Raw genomic sequence first — 20326 nt, 5'->3', positions numbered from 1 at the left:
ACATATTTAAGAAGTTTAAATGTAAGAAATTGTACTTGTCTGGCTAAGTAATACATTAATAACAGCGCAGGGTGTGCCTGGCAACCAGAAGAGTCAACAGGTAAAAATATGTCCCTGAGCCCCCCACTGGCCAGGGGAGGGAGAACACTGAGCTTGCAATGGAGCATCCCATCTACTCCTCAGATTAGAAACAAGCTCTTTGGGGAAATGGACACATTGGATTGTCATAGCCTGTGATGGGAAATAATCACTTAACTTACCCCTTTATTCTAATTTCATGGTCAGCAACTACGTTTAGATTGCAATTTTGGCTTCTTATATGGATTTTTTTTTTCTTAACAGAAGACCAATCAAATGGATATTTAGCTATTCATTAATCAAATTTCTCATGAAAACCTGCTAAAATGGTTAAATAAATCATTGTGTTATTTTCATAAAACAGTACTATACAGCAGCAAAGATAAATGAAGGAGAGCTATTTGCAAATACATGAATAAATCTTAAAAACAAAATTAAACTTAAGTGCATGCTGCAGCAGTATACTTATAGTGTGATGTCATTTCTTCAAGTGAGAAACGTGTGTACTCACACCGTAGTGTTTAGGGATACATATACACGTATGGTGAATACTGTATTTGAGAGAGTGGTTCCAACACAGTGAGCAACAGAGGAAATGTTAGAGAAGCATTGCTAAGGCAGAGATATACAAGAGATTTCAACTGCATTGCTGAGGATTCTGGATCTTAAACTTGATGACAGTTACATGTGTTCACGTTTGTATTTCGAACATATGAAATCTGTTTTTAGTAAACCAAGCCAATCAACAGCAATACCAACAATTTTTTAAGAACCTATAGAAGGAAGTTATCATATATACGTCAGTCCCTTGGAGTTTGGCTAGTAATAATCCCACTTCCCATAGTTTCCGCTTCAGCAAAACTCAGGACAAGATCCTAGGAGACATCTCCAATCCCACCCTGCTTCTTCCACACAGTTCTAAGGGTACTTCCATCCCGTCATTCTCAAAGCCAAGAGTATGTGAATTCTCCATTAGGATGAGCAGGAAAAGTGTCTAATCTTGACCTTGTGAAGGGAAATTGACTATAAGGTGCTAGAGGATTCTGAAGAGTAAATGTACTCTTAGGGCAAAAGTGCCAGTAATGTCAGTTTATGAAACTGAGGGGATTTCAGTTCAATGTATCATAGGTATCACCTTTCTCTGACAAAACGGAATAAAACGGAATGCTTGGGAATATTTTAAATATGTGTAACCTTTTAAAATCCAGAGATTTAACAGCCCTCTGTCAGTTTGGAAATTCTCTATGCTTTGGCTTTTTGGGCTCTGTTTTGTGTACTTGCCAGCTCTCCTTGGCACTGACTTCTGACAGAACAAGCTCCAGATTTGTTAATAACTTCATGTTGCTATTAGTCCCACTAAAGCCCTAATTCTGGGAATCTTGGCACTTGCAGTCAATAGAAAATGTGTCTCAGACACTCTAGAATTAACCATTTAATTAATATAACTAATCCAATATAACCTAATTTATATACTTACCGTTGAGAGTGCTTCTATCAATCAAATTAGTATCAACCGGCCAATAACCGCCATCTCCATGGCGACCTATGTATTGGGAAAACACACCAGAATGTGAGTGCACATATAACATGAAAGCACAAAGGAAACAACACAGACAGCAATAATAAATATTTCAAAATACACAAACAGTTGGACATGATTACCTTGGCCACCTCAAAGAAAGCCAGAGACTATTAATACCATTATACCTTATGAGAAAATATTATTTTCTATGTGTGAGAAAAAAATCTGTTATGAAAATGAACTATTAAACACGGTAAATTCAATCCCTCTTTGAAAAACTCCCATCCTCCTCCTCTTTCCCGCCCCTCCCCGTTATTCTTGTTAAATGTACAATAGCAGTGCTGGTCTAAACGTTGCTTTCCTGAACATCTCAGGACAAAAGGGGCGCTTGCTTGTCACGGCTCCCAGAGAGGCAAGACCAACCTCTGTTTTGCTGCATCAGGTTCTGCCTACACTGTTGCCCATCTGATATGACCTGGTGGCAAATTATTATTTTACCAGGGGACAACACACTTCTCCTTATAGCTGGGCTTTCAGTATTCTTTGTGTTATGTATCAACTAGGTGTCTGGGAAGGAGATATCGGAAATGGTATACAGACGCGGGGGCAGGGCAGGTTGGTGGGAGTATGTCACAGCCCACATGGTCTGAATGTTTCTGGCAAACACACCAGGAAAAGGAGAAGGCTTCTTTAGCATTACATTATTGGAGACATCACCTTCCATTAGGCATTCAACGGTTGTAAAAGTAGCACTTAACAGAATTGAGCCAGACATGAACCAGATATAATTATTGCATCATCCGAGTGTAATTCCTTCTTCTCTTGATACATTTGTAGGACCGTAATTATTTAATTATATTTTTGTGTTCTAGATTTCTATTGAGTAATAATTTTTGGAAAAACATTCAAGAGTTGAATTTATATGAAAACACATACAAGAACACAGTTAATTCTCCCTTTTATTTGCTTCAGGGAGTTATTTCTGAAAGTGGTTATACTCAGTGGATGATGTAGAGGGAGCCAGCTGGGGCAGTCAGCTCCAATAACGTCGGTTGCTTTCTCCCACGTACAGATTTTGGTTTTCTTCTTTAAGACTATCGAGCCTTGAGACCTTCTTTTGCAGACCCAACACTCCTCTTACGGAGGCTTTCTTAAGATCTCATCATTTTATTTACAAAATAGTTGTGAAGAAACAAATTAAATCTTTTTTTTTAAAAAAAGAGGAAAATTAAATCCTTCATAGCACATGGGTTTATTCCGATATAAAGATAACCTTAGGCTTTACAAAGAACCTCTTGACCGATGTAAGGGGTATAAAATCCCCAAAAGACATTCAATCATTTTTATCATTCATTACGTAAAATAAATTGTGGACAAGAAACACAGAATCCAGAATACTGCTTGTACGTACCCAATGCTGTGTGACCTTGGGCAAGTCACTTAATTTCTCTGAGCCTATAAAATCATGTCTGAAATCTTTAGTTCTTCATGGCTCAAACCCAATCAGCCCCGCACAGGACTCGGTTCATGGTCTCATCAAACTATGTTCCAGTACCTTATGCTTAACTGATAAAGTCCAGAACTCAGGGCCTGTCTGCTGTTTGTCATTAGAGGAAAGACACTGGTGCTTTCTGACAAAGTGAGCTATTTTCCTGTTTTGCTGTGTTTGTTTTCATTTCTGTTGTGTCTTTTTTCTTGTCTTTATTCTTTGAAATGACTGAATCTACTCAGGTGTCTTCCCTCCTGTCTTGAAGCCCTGGACCCCAGTGGGAAGGTAAGTGGGAAGGAACACAGTTTACCTGGGAAACTGGTTTGTATCCTTTCTCTCAACTCTGCAGGCTCCTCAGGGAGCATTTACCCAAGATACAAAAGCCTCCTTTACCACCGACCATGGAAAGACATGATGGAAGTAGCCCCCTGCCAGGGAAGGAGACATCTGTGCCAAAGTAACTGTCCTCTGTTGCTTGAACTTGACATTCAGTGTGGATGTCTCCAACAAACTGCACAGTAGTAGCTTTAGGTAGGAACCGGAAATCCCAGGTGCACCCAGGCAGGAGCAGCTCGTTTGCTGCTACAACTGGAAGAATGTTCAGGCTTCTTAGGTTGCATGTAAAGTCCCAGGGTTCCTTTGAAAAAAAATGGCAATCTTGCACTTGGCGGATGCTAAGGGTTCACTGCACAGGCTCTTTCCTGTAGGTCCCCTGTCTCAATATCAAGAGTGTATCTCAGGGCCCATGTTGAGGTGATTCCATCTTCCTCTTAATACTCAATTGCCATTCACAGTGATGCGAAGGATCATATCCAGAGAGACAACAGCAACTTTGTACCCTTTCCCCTAGAAATTTCTAGCTGTCCTTTAATATTATCAGGTCTTAATCAGATTTCTTGTCATCCATTACTGAACTTGAACCTTAAATCTATACATCAGAGAGGAGAGAGCAAAGACTCTTCACCTTTCATGTCTCAGGTCTACGACAGTCCTCAACCTTAACTCAAGGACTTAAATCTTGTTAACAGACTATACATTCACAATTTTAAAATTCTTTTAATATCAAGTCAGAGCTGAAGTTAGGATGTCAAGTTTCCAACAAGTTATACATAGATTAACATGATGACCATAGATTCTGTTTTCAGCATAAATTGGTACATTTAAGGTTTGCTGGCCAATGGCTGTGGGTCTATAAAGATGTGGACATTAAGATGGGGGCTCCTGTTTGTGTGGGGGTGGAGGGGGTTGGAGGTAGTGAGAGAAGCCATTGAAACAATCACCAATTGTGAACATTTTGGTGGGTTGACTAAAGTTTGGAGAAGCCGAACCCTTTTTCAAAGTACCTTACTTCCACGCAGACAGATTTAGAGTTTCAATGAGCAGAGGATAAGCTTTGCCCATGGGACAGTGTAAGATCAGTGTTGGAAGAAATGCAGTGAGACGGAAGTTCTGTATAAATATTAAGATGACTTTTCTCATATGTACAAGCAACTAGATTGCAAAGCAGTCAGGCAAACGAGATGCTAACAGCCCCATCACTTAGACCAGTAAAGCAATAATGATTCCTGGGGGGAGTAATCCCATCCTGGCTGGAAATTGGGTATATAGCCTGTGGAGGACTTTCCTCTTCCTCTAGCATGCTGACAAGTGTCTTTTTAATGAAGTTTCTCCCTCTCCCAGCTAGTTCGCGGGAATATGCAAAAACAAGCCCACAAGCACATCCATATGTTACTTTGGCATAAAGTTCTATGGATGTAGCATCTCTTAGATTTAGCAAGGTTATTAATTACATTGTGAATTTCAATATATAGCAGAAAACCAGATGTCATGTGGTTAGAGCTTTGGGTAAGATAAAGGAACTCTGGGAATGCTGTCTGCATCGGAGAGGGCAGCTCAAAGCTTGAGCATTCGACTCACGAAATCTAGTATATTGAAATTGGTTACCTTTTTGTTAGTTATAACTATATTAATATCACAAAAGAAAATTAAGTAACTCATAGCATGCCTAATAGAAAGTACTTCAAAGAAACGATATCAACAGCAAGCTAGATTGAATTCATGGTAATTTAGAGTTCTTGCACCACTTCAGCAATGAAATGCAAACTTCATTTCTAGGATATTGATGAGTCTGAGGTCATCTTCATCCAAAGACATGAGAATCAAATATTATTTTTTTTGTTCTATGTTTCTGTTCTCTAAAATGTCTTTTGAATTCCAGGAAGGCATCCTTTATGGGTAAATAACAAGTTAAAAAATGAGTCTCCCCTGCTTTAAGGTAAGAACTACAAAGTGTCAAATGAAGAGATGCTGGAGACTAAAGAAGGCACCGCTGTTACTCGGCATTTCTAAGCATTGTTAAGGGTGTCCAGCTGCAGATCAAACATTGAATGTATTTGGTTAACGTGGTTAATTTCATAAGCACTGATCTAGAGGAACAGAGGACTAATTGGACTGTAGTAGACGGGAAGTCAGTCAATGAAAAGATATATAAACGATCTCAGAGGTCTTAATTTTATTAATGGAGCATAAAACCGATAACAATTCACTCCAAATTTATCAGTGCCTCCTATATGCAAGGCACAGTCCTAGATCCTCATGGAAGGGGTGGTATAAAAACATATATCTGATGGGAATCTAGCAATGACAGATAACACTGATTCATACCCACGTATGCAGGCCACTCATGACTGATATCAGCTAACTGGTTTTTAATTTAGTTTGACTTTAAAGATTTAAGAATAAGTTAATCCATCTATTACTATAAAATCACTATTAACATTAAAATATTTTTATATATCTAGTATTATTAATAGAAATACATACAAGTAAAAGATAATGTATTATTTTCAGTGTTTCATGTTTCACAATTATATTTATTTTAAAACTCCTGAATTTCTTTTCTTATTTTGCATACTGTGCTAAATCTCTAACATTTTTCAAAATAAAAAAAATTCAAATAAGTAAGTGAATACATTGCAATTTAAATATAACATTTGTGGAAATAAGGTAATAAATTTCAATGTATATAGTTTTAAAAATTCAAATAAAGCCCAATATGGTTAAAAATTGAAAATGGATTGTTGCTATTTTTTCATATAATTACTAGTAGTATCATGATTTTACCTGAACACAGTAATCAAAATACACTAAACAATTATAATATTATAATCTGTAAAATATAAAGAAGAATTCCTGTGTTACTGTGTACCCATATTTTCTTAATAGAAATAGAAAAAACAGAAGTGACAGAAAATTAAGATAATAAAGAGTAATGAATTTATATATCTCTTAACCAACTAGGATACTTTCACTAAAAAAATCACTTGTTGAAGAAAGTTTTGATAATTAAAGCAAATGTTTTTACTTTTCCTTGGGTCTTAAAACCAGGAAATGGTGGTTTCAGAAAGAGAAATAAAACAAAAGAAATGAGCACACGGTCAACTTAAAAAAGAGAAGAATGGAGGCTTTTTTAGAGTTATTCAAAATAGTTGATATAGTTCTAAATTTATTTTATAGCTCTAAGGTAGGCCCAAACTAGAAATTTCAGCTCCTTCCTTCTCTTGATTTATATTTGTAAAATACTATAAAGTCATTAAAGAGTTACTTTTAAAGGACAGATCTCATAAGAAGACTTCCATTCATCCTTTTTGGAGGAGAGACACGGACTCCCTCAGACAAAAGACAGTTTCCATGACTTCCCTGCCACTTAACTCTCTGGATTGAGGAAAAAATGGGCACAGGTAATGTCTTCCTTTAAGAAGTGTGCTTATTGTTATATTGCTTGGTGTTTGTGTACGGTGTTTTCAAGGCTTGATGAGTGACTAATGTGAGTTAGAATGCTTCATAATGTGTTAATGTGAACAAATTTCAAGTTATCACTATTATACAATTTATTCTCTGTACACTTGTCTTATGTATCACTCCAAATATTTTTTCTATATTTTTATTATGGTGAGTGCTTGTGTACGTAAAATGAAACAACGTTAATGTTTCCATGAATCCCCTACTTTTAGAATACATGGGAAGATGGAAAATATTTTCCATGACAAAAAACTTTTAGCACCTGCCAAAGAATAATTCAACTGGGATTTCACTGCCAGAGTGATTTGTTCTGAGTGTGCCTTTGTAAGTTCTGGGAGGAGGGAATGGAAAATTAATGTGCAAAGAACACTGGCAAAAGTGGATGTAGTATTTCTAATGTGCTGTTTTTTAATCCATTTCTCTAAATGGGTTACCAGAGGGTACCCCAGGATGGCACCAACATGATCTGTCCTAAGAGAAAAATACATGACACATAATCTAAGTTAAATGGACAGATTGGTCGTCTGACAAACGATCAATACACTTCTTCACAAGATTGCAGAGCACTGAGATATCTTCTTGTTTTTAGAACTGGTTCTCTGAAAATTACTTGGGCAATAATGAAGGAAATTGCATTGATTTTATGTCCTGTATACCACTGGATAAAGATAATCCATTAATGCTACCTGAATACAGTTTCACTATCCAATATACAGATCACAGTGAGATATATTTGAAGCAGATGGTTTTTCAGAAGCAGAAAAATGTGTCTAAGAGATCAGTTTATCATGTAGTTGATAATACTGCTGACTTTGAGCAAAGTTATCAGGGCATCTCAAAACCAGCAAGCAAACTTATAACCCATAGCTACGATATTTCAAATGTATGTTTAAAAAATAGCTAATAAACTCTTCTCGCCCTTTCCCTAAGGTGCAACGCATTGTTTTCAAGTTAACAAGGGTGGGCTCCCCAAACTACACTTTTGATTAGGTGGTAAAGTCTCGCTTTCCAGATTATTCTGTGATTGTTTCCCAAAAGATCTGCATCATAATTCAATTCAACAAACACTTATCTGGCATCAATAGTGAAATTCATTCATAACTAGAAATTGAATGCGCAGGGAGGAAGGAAACGACCATGTAAGTTGTACCAGTTATCTGCCAGTCTGCCATCAAGAAATTTGCAGCCTGGCAAAGAGTATGGGAATAATAATAGTAAACTATAAGGAAAGGACAACACGGTAAAGAGTAAGTCAGATGTTAAGAGCATATGAAAGAATAAAACACTGGAAAGGTAAGGAAGGCTTCTTGGGAAAAAGTGGAGTTGGGAAGGGAAGATGAGGACTTCACCTGGGAAAGAAAGTCTTGCTGAGACTGACAGAGTGGTACCAGTTAGTAGAGCACTCAGCTATGCAAAAGAACTGTTTCCAGAAGGACCCTTAGATTTTTGCTACTGGACTGTGGTATGTATGGAGGAATACACTGGTCATGAGGCCAGAAGAGGGAAGTTGGGTTCAGATAGCCAAGGTCTTGGTGTCAAAGAACCGACCTCATTCTGGAGGCAACAGTGAATGAACGTTCAGGAGGTAGAGGCCAGGACTGATAGAAGTGGGCAGAGAATAAAACTTGGAGCCTGGTATCTGCAGCAAAGAAGGACATTCAGCCACACAATGAGTCTAAGGGAAAGAACTTATTTCAAAAACCTTTTGGAGGGCTTGTTAACAAAAATGTCTACTTTTCAGGTCTCAGAAAGTTAAAATTATACCATGAATTGCATCAATTTTTATGAGTACTGAGTATGTTGTTTTCTTTCAAAGTTACCTCTGAGAACATCAAAACTCCTCAGAGGTTGACTGAAGCAGCTACTTGACTGCTTGCTGGGAACACGGTTCAGTACTCCAAACACTTTATTAAAACCCCATTATTCATTTTTTTGTCTCTACTTTTCCAGCAGTCATAATTTCTAAGGTTGCAAAATTTTCAATGTGAGAAAAGCAAGGTAACAGTAGCTTTTCCAAAGGGGTGGAGCAAGCTCTTGAATAGTAAAGTGAGTTGAAACTACACATAATAATAAGGCAAGAAGAGGATTTAATTTTCAATTAAACATCTCCCACCAAAAGGTGCTAAAGGTTTCAATTTTTCAAACAACAGCCTGGCTGCTGTAATCCAAACCCTGCAAAGTTTGGATTACATTAACTAAATTCCAAGCTTGACTAGACTGCCTTGAAAACCCTAATTTTCCCTAAATGGGAAACAATTAACATTCTGTTTGTTCGTGAGATTAAAATCATTGAGGTGTAAAATGGCAGGTGTAGTGTTAAGTACTTTGCCTGAATATCCTATTGGGGAAGCAGAACGTTTTCACTGGGTGAATTTAGGTGAGGCCTTTCAGGGTTCACGTGTTGGTAACAAAGTAGGAGCCAATTGACTCACTGCATTTCCAGAAACAACAGAGAGAAATTCTCAGGTTAGCCTGGGAATGCGTCTCAGCCTAACCACTCACACGCTGCGAGAGTTTGGGCCAATTTCAACTTCTCTGTGTTTCCTTTTTTGCGTCTGTAAGGGTGGTATTGAGAATTAAGTATGGTAGAACATGTATAGTGCCCAGAAGTGGCATGACACGGGAATGCTAAAATATTGGGGGAACGCTAAAAAAAACGTGAAGGGGTACATTATGTGATGATGCTATGCTTGGGTTTTTCACTCTAATAGCAATCCTAACACTTGATCATCTTAAATCTTGAAAGAAGTCAAGAGATAATTCAGGCTAAAATCATCGTTTTATGGGTGAGGGTGCTGAGACAAGATCAGCGCATGCCCAAAGGCACACAGGACGTCACAGAGGCAGGACGGAACTAGACTTGGAGGCATCCGACCCCATCCCACCGTTTAAGGAGCACGCACTGTGACTGCTGATGGGAGAGCCAGAGAGCATCGTCAACTGAATCCACAATTCAGAGCAGAGTAGATCCTCCCTCCCTCCCTTCTAAACCACCTCCTTCTAGACCTATGCACTGGTCTAAGAATTTATGCCTCTTTTCCAGGCCTTGAGATTTAGATCGCCCCACTCCGGCTAGGGAGAATTAAAGAAACTTGAGAGCGCTCAAGCAAGCCTTTTCTGCCTAAGTCATCTCAGCAGTGATACAGATGGTGCCATGAAGAGTCCTGTCTCTTTAAGGCGCCTTGTCAAGGCCATGGCTCCTACTCTACTGCCACAATGGGAAGACAGAGAAACACCCACGAATCCGAGAATGCTCGTGCTCACGCAGAGAACAAGTTCACTCATTACCAATGCTCACTCATAAACACGTCAAACTGGAGTCCAATGTTTGGGGGTTAATACAATATAAGGATGTAAAAACGATCCTTTAAGATTTAAAGTTTGATCTAATAATCATTTTGGAGCTTGTCGTATTTTATAATTACGACTATCCTCGTTGCAACCCCCAAACAAAGGATTTTACAAATGCATCTGTGAGAAGCTCTAGAAGTTGTAAGCTAACTGTAGGAAAACAAAAGGCCAAATTTTTTGTGAGTATAGCAGAAGTCCGCAGTGGAAACACTATATTGTCTGGGAGTCAGAGAGAAACAAGTTTGGATTCCAGCTCTTCTCCATAACTGTATTTTTGCAACCTTGGGCAAAACATTACCTTTGGCTTTCTCATCTGAAAACCTGGCAAGCGTATCAGTGATACCAAAAACAGCTTTCCTTATGAAGGTGGACGCTATGGTCTGAACTGGGTCTCCCCCAGGCCTCAAGCTCACATGTGAAATTCCTAACACCCCCTGCGGCTGTGTTTGGAGACATGGGCCTTTGTGGAAGTGTCAGGGTTAAATGAGGCCATGAGGGTGGAGCCCTGATCCCAGGAGACTTGAGAGAGCCCGTTCTCTGTCTGCCGCTTGAGGACACATCAAGGAAGATGTCTGCAGTCCAGGAAGACAGCCCTCCCTGCCCGGCCTTGGTGTGAGTGAGACCTGCAGTCTCCAGGACTGAGAGAAAGTGCATTCCCATCGTTTAATCCGCCCAGTCTCTGGTGTTCGGTATCAGCCTCCCGAGTTGACTAAGACAGTGGAGTTAGAGTCATCCTCATGTTTCCTGAGACAAAGAACTGCAGGGTCATCTCTACGCAGCGCTGTCACCTCCCACGAACAAGGTGACTCCAGATTGAAAGCCCTTTGGCCTCATTTTAGACTATTCACAGAGTAGGGGAAGGGCAGGCTGATACTGGGGAAATACCCACGCACAAACTGTAGATACAGAAACTTTATGGATACATGTTAAAAGCATGTGTGCTTGTGGTAAACAAACTTGGTGATTACAAGCAGGATTCTTGGAACATGGTTGTCCCTGTTTGAATCATGGCCTTTCTACGTGCCAGCTGTGTGTTGATAGGCAAGTCACTGACACCCTCTGAGCTTCAGCTTCCACATCACTAAAATGGAGACTGCAATAGTATCTCTCTAACAGCATTGTCATGAGAATTAAATGAGCAAATATTAAGCTCTTAGAACACTGAGTGATAAGAGATTCAAAAGTGTTCATTTTAACATTATACTTGCCCATATGGACACAAAACATTGACAAGGTTTTTACCAAACTATGGAAAAGGAAAAGACCCAAAGCAAAGCATTTTTATATACCTTTTGCACATGCTTCACATAGCTCAAACAATTTCCCTATCCCACTTGACCCCCCAAAACATTAAACTGGTTAATATCTAAAATCTCATAATTATTTTGGCCACATGTACCTGGAAGAGACCCCCCCCAAAAATTAAGATACAGAACAAGAGATAAGGGGCTACAAAAAGGAGGAATTATGGAGCAACTTGAGATTTGAGGGTTTAGCAAATAAATGCTAGATCGAACCCATTTACAATTACGGAAAGGGAAAATGACTTCCACGTAAAGTCTATTATAATAAAAAATATTTCCTCCAAACCCACAACTGATTCAAATATAACTGATTTTTTCTTTTCACATTAATGTTCTTCAAGGCAGATTTTGGAATACAAGGGAAAGTTATTTTGACAAAAGTCTACAAAGAAAGATACTCTTTGAAAACAATCCAAACTTTTCTCATTTTCTCTCCTATAAGATAAAGTCTATTTAGGGCTCATCTTTAAAGAGTTAACTTTGACTCAGAGTGCTAAATTTTCTCCTCAGAGGGGATTTTCTCTCAACCGAAATTTAGCACCTGTCATAAATGTAACAAAAAGTGGGATCATTTGGCTGTGGGAAGGAGTCCAGTAAAGCATATTCAACTGATTTGCTATGTGCTGAGAGTGGAAATATTCAGGAGAGTTTTTCCTACTATTTTCATCAATCTTAGAGGGATCTTTACTCTGGGCAATTTTTCATGCACTTGGTCATCAACCCAGAAGACTGATTTTGCTGAGAAACAGCTTTTGATGACCAGGAAATTGTATATGCCTTCTTTGCAAGAAGGTAAAGATATTACTTATGACCCTTAAATTACATATCATCAGTCCCTCTTAATTTTACAAGTGATTTGAGCTTGATGTAAAAGTTAGACCCTATCAATTTGACCAACTGCATACGAGCTGTGATCGAATAAGGTGCCGTGTAGTAAAGTATATGGCAGAATCTTTCTAAGTAATGTTAGATGGACGAAAAGAACGACTGCCCGATTATATTAACAGACTCAGTCACTGGCAACATTCTTAGCAATTCCTTTTGTTCCTGATAATTGATCTGATTTCACTGCCAACCTGAAAATCTAGTAAAATCTACAGAGCGCATGTCATAGAGCAACTGAGGATGTCCTCATAGAAGATATAATTTATCCTCTTTTCTTTTATAAAAGGATCAATTTACAAAATATATCTTGGTAGAAAGAGTAACATTTAAAAAATAGTTAATTGAAGAAAAAACCAGGAAAAAACAATGAAAAAAAAATCCAGAGACAACAGGAAATCCATTTAGAGAGGCTTGAGCACTTCATCAACCAAATAGCTAATGATGTAGCATTTCATCTGGTTCAGTTACTTAAAAATTTTTTGTGTGTTCTCTCTCTATATATGTGTGTATATACATACATATACACACATGTATGCACATGCATATATATATGTATACATGTGTATATATATTTCCTAAATATAATTTTAAAATTAGGAGTTATATGCCTATAGAAGTTTCTAATTCACTTAAGTTAAAGAAACTATGAGAGGTTGTTTTAGTTATTTTATAACTTAAATAAGAAAATCACTTCTGTTAATTAATGGCGCCAGCTTTGCATTTGGCCAACACTAATATTTAATTTACCTAAGTAAATATGTGCTAACTGATAATTACTCATCATTAACAGTTTTAGAAATACGACTATTTAGCAGACATTGATCTTAGGAAAATATTTTAAGCGGCAGCAAGCAGGAGCAGCTAGGCAAGTAATGGAAATGGTAACCCTGGGGAGACTTTCACGTGCACTGCCTCATTTCTGTGACTCCCTGCACGAAACCCTAGCTACGTTCTCCTAAGCAGGTGTGCGAGATGAACCTGAACATAGGATCGTGGATCATAACTTAAATATCACTCATATAGGAAATCTGTTGTTAGTGAGCCCTGCTTACCACAGAGGCTTAATGTTTGTCAAAAGTTAAAAAGTATTCTTGTTGAAAAGAATGTTTCCCCCTGATGTACAACATGGGACCTTATGGGACATGATGCTTGCAAGTAGTTTCTGCTGATAATATACATCCAAAGCAGAAGACAAACTACCCAAGCTATAGATTCTGAACAACAAAAAAATGACTATAACCAGTATGAGCATTTCCGAACTCTCCCTTCTTTCAAGAATATAACATCCCCCCCAAAAAAAATAAAACTCATAAAATATTCTTTTCTCCTCTGGCATTCTACTAATCACCCTCAGTGTCAAAATAATGGAATCCTAATTTTTCACTCCACAAGTCATAGTAATAGAAAATTCATATCTGCCTGCGAGTTGGTGGATACCTCTTATTTATCCCACTTTTTCTTTGTGTAAAACCATCTCTGTTTTTCTATGTAAATCAGCTTTTAGCAAAAGAGTGGAAAGAGGATAAAATACTCCAAGTCAATTCAGCATCTGATTCCAGGAATGAAAGCTCTCTGACTTCGAAATGAGCAATAATAATGCCCTAAAAGAGTTGACCTAACTGTGTTTTTATTTGTGAAAAGAAGCTCATTGCCGAGGAGAAGCACATGATTTACAGGCTTTCTCTGTGGAGCTGCAGAACTTTAATCCACAGCTCATGAAAGGGTGTAAGGGCAGCTTGAAAATTATGCTGAGCTTAATTATACTTAATGTGAATTATTCAGAAGTGCACACAGAGACTAAAAATTTATTTCATACAAAGAAGCTTGACATTTTAATTGGTCCTTCAGAATAGAGACAAAACAATTTCCTCTCCAGAAAATTTACATCTCCCCTATCAGAACCTCAGCCCCATCCAAGCAGAACTTCATTAACAAGACTAATTATCGCACCAGAGTCTGCTTCCTGAGGTGTATGGCCCAGGTGAAAAGAGGAATACAAAACAATGACTGACATTTCTAACAGACAGGATGGACTAAAGAAGGGGAAAAAGACACACCGAGCCACCATACCTTGGTCATTAGCCATTTTGTCAGGGTGTTCCACTGTGGGGGAGAAAGAAATATTATTAGATTTTGACAGTTCCCAGCAAGAAAGCTGATATTTCAGGTCAACAGTTTTGGGTTAGAAAATTACCATGTCAAGGCCAATGCCCTATTGAAATAAAACTGATAAGGAATCAAGCTTAATCTAATTATTTCTATTACATAATTAGAGGAAAATGAAAATGTTTTTGTCATATAAATGTGTCCTTAAACATGTTATTTTTCACATTCCTCTAAATACAAACTCAGAATGATCATCATACAAATTTAATTGAAAATACAGAAACAGTAAAAATGCATGCAATTACCCAGTGATTATCAATGTTTTAAATAAGTAAACTATTTCCTCATATTCTCTTTTTTTTTACAAAAAAGGGAACTTAACCAATTCTTACATGAATAAGATAACAGAATATCACGAATGTGGTTTAATTTAAATAACGATAAAATTTTAGACTTTGTGAAGAAGAGTTTTGAGTTGATCACTTCAGTTGTATTATGAGTAATGTTCTTGAAAATGACCTTTCCCTCTTGTTGGCTTACCTTTTATTTTTATCGAGGTAATATCGGTTAATAACATTAGAAAAGCTTCAGGTGTGCATTCTAACTAGCTATCTATATATAGTACAGTGTGCTCACCACCGGAAGTCTGGTTTCCATTCATCACTCTATATTTGACCCCCTTAGCCCATTGTTTGCCCTCAGCCCACCTTCCTTCCCCTCTGGTCACCACCACTCTATTGTCTGTAGTTATGAGTACGTTTTTGTTTTAACTTTAAAAACATCTGCTTTTTCATAAGGTGTTTATTTTCTGTTAACCAAGTATCAATATACAGGAGGCAAATCTCTAGTGTCATGGCTTTTCGAGGGACTGTGATATGACATTTTGACCAACATAGATCTTTGCGAGTCTCCATCCATTAGGATGATTTCACCTATCCTTGGGTTTCTTTGAACTCCGAGTCTTCTGGGCATATTCACCTCACGTCATTGCAGTAAAACACGACACACGGGCTCCTACGCTTGCTGCTTTGCTTCTCATATACGCCTCAGTTAAATTCACGCAGAGAAAACTGTAATAGCATTCACTGAGCAGCAACCTATAACCTAGTCAGTTCTCTCATTATGTGTGGCAGTTTCACAGCAAATCCATCATCATTGTTTGAAAAATAACTTAAAGACTTTCAGGTGGTGGTCCTTTCTTTTCTAAATGAAGGAACACGATTCATCATCCAAAAGAATGCATAAGATCTAAACTCTTAAATAATGACGCTATTAACAAAAGACTCTTTAAGATGGTCAGGATTTATTAATGCCACATCACAGGTGCACAAATTTCTAAACCAGCAATCATTAACAATTTCTTTTATGTTAAATAATATTAAACATCTTTTCTGAAAAGGGTAAACTAAAAAAGGTATCTTAAAAAGTAGACTTCCAATTTTGAATGGCCCTTTGGAAAACAGCATATACAAAAGAGCTTATTACATTAAGATTCTATAAGCTTCATATAGATTTTATAAATGTCTTTCTATCTTCTCAAGATTAAACATTTTTTAATTCACCAGGCCATCCAATCTAATCTTCTCTAATCTAATCATCACAATTTAATTTTCGTCTTGATTTTCTCTCCTATTTCTCATTGAAGACTAAAGGCTCCTCAAAATACATTTTATTATAGTATTAGGGGGTTGTTGATAAAAGGTGCTTTCGATAGGCAACTGAATTAACTGTGTACTTTATAGACAGGAATAGGATCTTAATGTAGCTTTTAAGGAGAGACACTAAGTGGCAGGAAATACCATACCTACTTTCCAGGGGCAATGAGGAAGGGTGTGTCAGGGTCACATGTGACCACACACTGTAGGAAGGGTAAACATCTGGTAGCCGGAGTAGACACACTTGAGGAACTACCACAGTCAGTATCCCATATTTAGGGGAGGAGAGTTTGGAATAGTATCAAAAGAAAAGAAAAAGGCAATCTCATTTCCATGTTTTTTGTCTCCCTTTGTCTTTGATTATATAAATGCATTATCAGTAGTCTAAGCAAATGTTTAGCAAGTGACAAATAAACATTGTTATCATGGACAATCTGATCTGCATTCTTATCTTCTAGATTTGTTTTATGGTTAGCAAACCTGGACTGAATATAACTTGATAAACGTTGAATACCTCAAGAGATTATCTATTAAAAAGTATTTCCCAACAAGTTCCAAATATATTCTAATAGTTACTTTTGATTATAGGGAAATAAGGGCTTAAAAGTGTTGTCATTTGTACCTTGACTTTTTAATGGCCCCTGTCATTTGTCAACAAAATCACATATTTTGTCACAGAATACTTTGAAGACGAGAGCTTTTTGATGTCCTGGTACAGAGCTCTCAGTTCTGTATTTTGGATGGGACAAATGCACATTTCAGAATGATGATTAAGGAAGCCCAGGGAATACACCTTACTCCTCTCTCATGGCTGAAGACTGCTTCTTTGCATGTAGGAGATGGCTCATCCCTCCACAGACATCCTCATGGCCACACTGCATCCTTCCTCCCTAGTACTTCAGAGGCCAAAGTGAAGAAGCTTACTTTATGGGAGAAACACCCCATGTGATAGGCAGAGATAAACATGACTTTTATGCATCTTCCACGGGATCAACAGTGTGTAGCTATTGTAATGAGGGGAGGTTGGAGAAGGGAGGTAGGTATTTATAAAGCCTATGGGCCAGAGAATCAAGTTTAAGAGTGTTTTAATTAACATTTCAAGAAAAGAGTCAGATACATCTCCTATACCATGTGCATAAGGGTATAATAACTTAATCCATTTTTAATTATAACTGTCCTTTTTAATTAACCAATGATTACTGATTGAGAGGTTTCTGGTACCTCTCTGGTTGATGCCTAAAACCGAAAATGACAAAACTCTGGTCTCTAGTAGACAAAGCGTGTATCTTTGCAAAGACTGAATGTGAAAGAATGAAGCCCATGGACACCAGCCTGGGGGGCAAGATTACAGTAAAGCACCTGCTCGTTACCCAGGAGACAGACTACTGTTGTTTGCTCAGCTTCAGGACCCAAGGTAAGCCTTTCTCTCTGCCAGAGTTACACTCTGATGAACAGTGGCCTTATGTTTGGAAGCAGCTTTGGAAACTGAAAATCTTAAATCAGAGAGCAGTAGTGTATTTTATTCTTCAGTGTAGATTTGGACCACTGTGGCTTCAAATCTCTTATGATGAGTAATTTTTTTTACCTTATACCATTTGCCATTGTGAGGTAAGATGCATGCATACACAATATCAATTGTTGATAAAGATGGGCAGTATAAATATTTCTAAATAACTTCAAGTGCACTTGAAACATCTAAAACTTAGTCTACTATCTATGACCAAGATTTGTTTTAAAAATTTAATTGGCTATTAATGAAGCATGACATACTTAGGCTAGACAGCAGTAAGCATTTCAGTCAGGATGTTAGAAATGATTTTTATATCCTTGATTATGACTTATTATGACTCATAACAAATTCCTGACTTTGTTCTTCATTCTGAATATCATTTAATAGATGAGTTTAGGGCACTGAGGGTAAATAGTACCAAATAAGATATGGAGTTCATTAAACAATTCACAGGATGATTACCAGTGTGGGCCTGTAAATCCTGTGATAACTCATCATTCTGCTGCTTAATGCATTTGGATGCTTTCAGTCTTTTTTAAACCCTCCCTGAGATCTCTACTTGGCACATGTTTTGAGCATGAAATTAATTTGGCACTTGTCTGTAGATAAAGACGAAGCATTTGTGGAACATTATCTAGTTCCATTTCATGCTCCCACAAAATGAATAACCAGTTTCCTTTTGATTGCTCATTTAGAGTGAAATCTGATTTTAGACATGAAGTCCTAAAAACCCGGATAGACAAAGATTAGCTCTTTTCCTCCTGTCTCCCTCCCAACTCCGATGCTGCCGGGAAGGACTGCCATGCAGGCTTAGGCTGAATGCTTGCTTGTGTGTTCCTGGCGAACTTTCAGATTAGCTTTTGCCAAACCCAGCTTTTGAATAGCTCACTCACCCGAATTCAAAAGTCCACAATTAATTAGTCTACCTTTCCTAGGAGAATTGAGAAATAGACTAAATGGTTACCCTAAAACTCTTTTTAGTATGTCAAACAACTGGGCATGAAAATGTCAGACAACTGCTTCTAATAGTTCGGTTGTTTGCCATCTTGTGCAAGAGGGGACCCCCCTAACAAAGGAATTTATTTATAAAATATTGTGTATTTATTCTTACATGTTTAAACTTTAGTCACCTTCAAAGTACTCTCCATTTAATGCAGTACACCTCTAAAGACATTTTTTCCACTGCTCAGAACAGTTTTTGAACTCATTGATTTTGATGCCTGTTAGTGCTTCTGCTGTTTTTGTTTCATCTCTTCCACATCGGAAAACCTTTCCCTTTGAGGACTTTTTGCACTTGGGGAAACAAAAAGTAGTCACTCTGGGTGAGATTGGGTGAATAGGAAGGGTGGGGCATGAAGGTCATACAGTTTTTGGTCAAAAACTGCTGAACACTCAGCGTGGTGTGGACAGTGTGCTCATAAATCACCCATCATGAAATGGGCCAAGTGTTGAAAGAGAGTCTTTCAGAAAAATTTTACTGAAGCTGAACGCAGCCTCTACAACAATGCCAGCTGGTACACTGATACTGAGGGGTTCCTAGAACACTCCCCTAGTGGGGGAAGCCTGTATTACAAGGGGCCTGCCCTCCAGAAGATAATTCTGGGTTTTTTGGGGTCCCCCCTCATATTATGAAGTTTTCAGCCAAACATAGAGGTGCATGTCATTGATTTAAGAGTCAAGAATCCTTCCTTAGAACAAGAGACATCGTGCCTTAAATATCTATCTTTAAATATCAGTTATGCAACATTTGAATTATTTTAATTATTTTCAATACTGAATAATAGAAGCTCATGTAACTATTTGTCTTCCACAAAAATAATACTTAACTTTAAAATAAAAAATATATGAAAATTATGTTGATATAGTTTCTATTCCTGGGCTTTTGCATTTTTCTGTATGAGCCTGCAACTATCTTTAAATTGAGTGCTGATTTTTATTCTTGTAAAGCACACGGGTCATTCTGCAAAATTTTTTTCATTGTGGCTGACCTTGGTCCTTGAAATAAACACATTCATTTTGAGGTTTTCTGTCTTGCCATATCAAAATAATCCTTTAATATACAAGGATAATAAGTCCTGAAAGGAAATATGTGAAATTGGCAAGGGTATGCCATTCACATGTTTCAATGCTTTTTAAATTTTTGTTCCCTTACATAAAATGGCTAAAGGGCTTCATTATATATTGAATGGAACCAATATACATGAAATCAATACACAATTCCAAAAGGATTATAAATAAAAGAGTGAAGTTAAAATGTCTGTCTCCTGCTGAAGGCAGAAAATGTAGTAATACATTAGCTCTTTCTTTGACTTGCTGGCTCTCAGAATTAAATGATACATTTAATTAATTAATTATTCTTTCTTATTTTTTTCTAGTTTTATTGGCAAATAATTGAAATACATCACTGCATAATCACTCATATCTAGTGAAATGATTACCACCATAGGTTGAATTAACATAAATCATCTCATACAGATATAATAAAAAGAAATAAAAAAGTTCCCCTTGTGATAAAAACCCTTAGGGTCTATTCTCTTAACAAAACTCCTATATATTACTCAGCAACGTTAACTGTAGTCATTACATTTTACATTACATCCTTAGTATTTATTTATTTTATAACTG

The 20326-nt window shown here is 37.5% G+C and overlaps 1 protein-coding gene across 2 annotated transcripts in view; it reads right to left on the bottom strand.

The window, feature by feature from the left end:
- Positions 1 to 20326, bottom strand: part of DCC (DCC netrin 1 receptor) — a 995961-nt gene that overhangs the window by 72284 nt on the left and 903351 nt on the right. For both annotated transcript variants that reach the window (XM_024580416.3, XM_045188039.2), the window contains exons 21-22: positions 14501 to 14533; positions 1556 to 1621 (exon numbers count right to left, since the gene is read on the bottom strand). In XM_024580416.3, the coding sequence (XP_024436184.2) occupies positions 1556 to 1621; positions 14501 to 14533 (99 nt within the window). The remainder of the gene's footprint in view (positions 1 to 1555; positions 1622 to 14500; positions 14534 to 20326) is intronic.

This window comes from Desmodus rotundus, chromosome 10 (genome assembly GCF_022682495.2).
Source record: "Desmodus rotundus isolate HL8 chromosome 10, HLdesRot8A.1, whole genome shotgun sequence".
NCBI lineage: Eukaryota > Metazoa > Chordata > Mammalia > Chiroptera > Phyllostomidae > Desmodus > Desmodus rotundus.
This window is presented reverse-complemented; position numbering and strand designations above follow the sequence as displayed.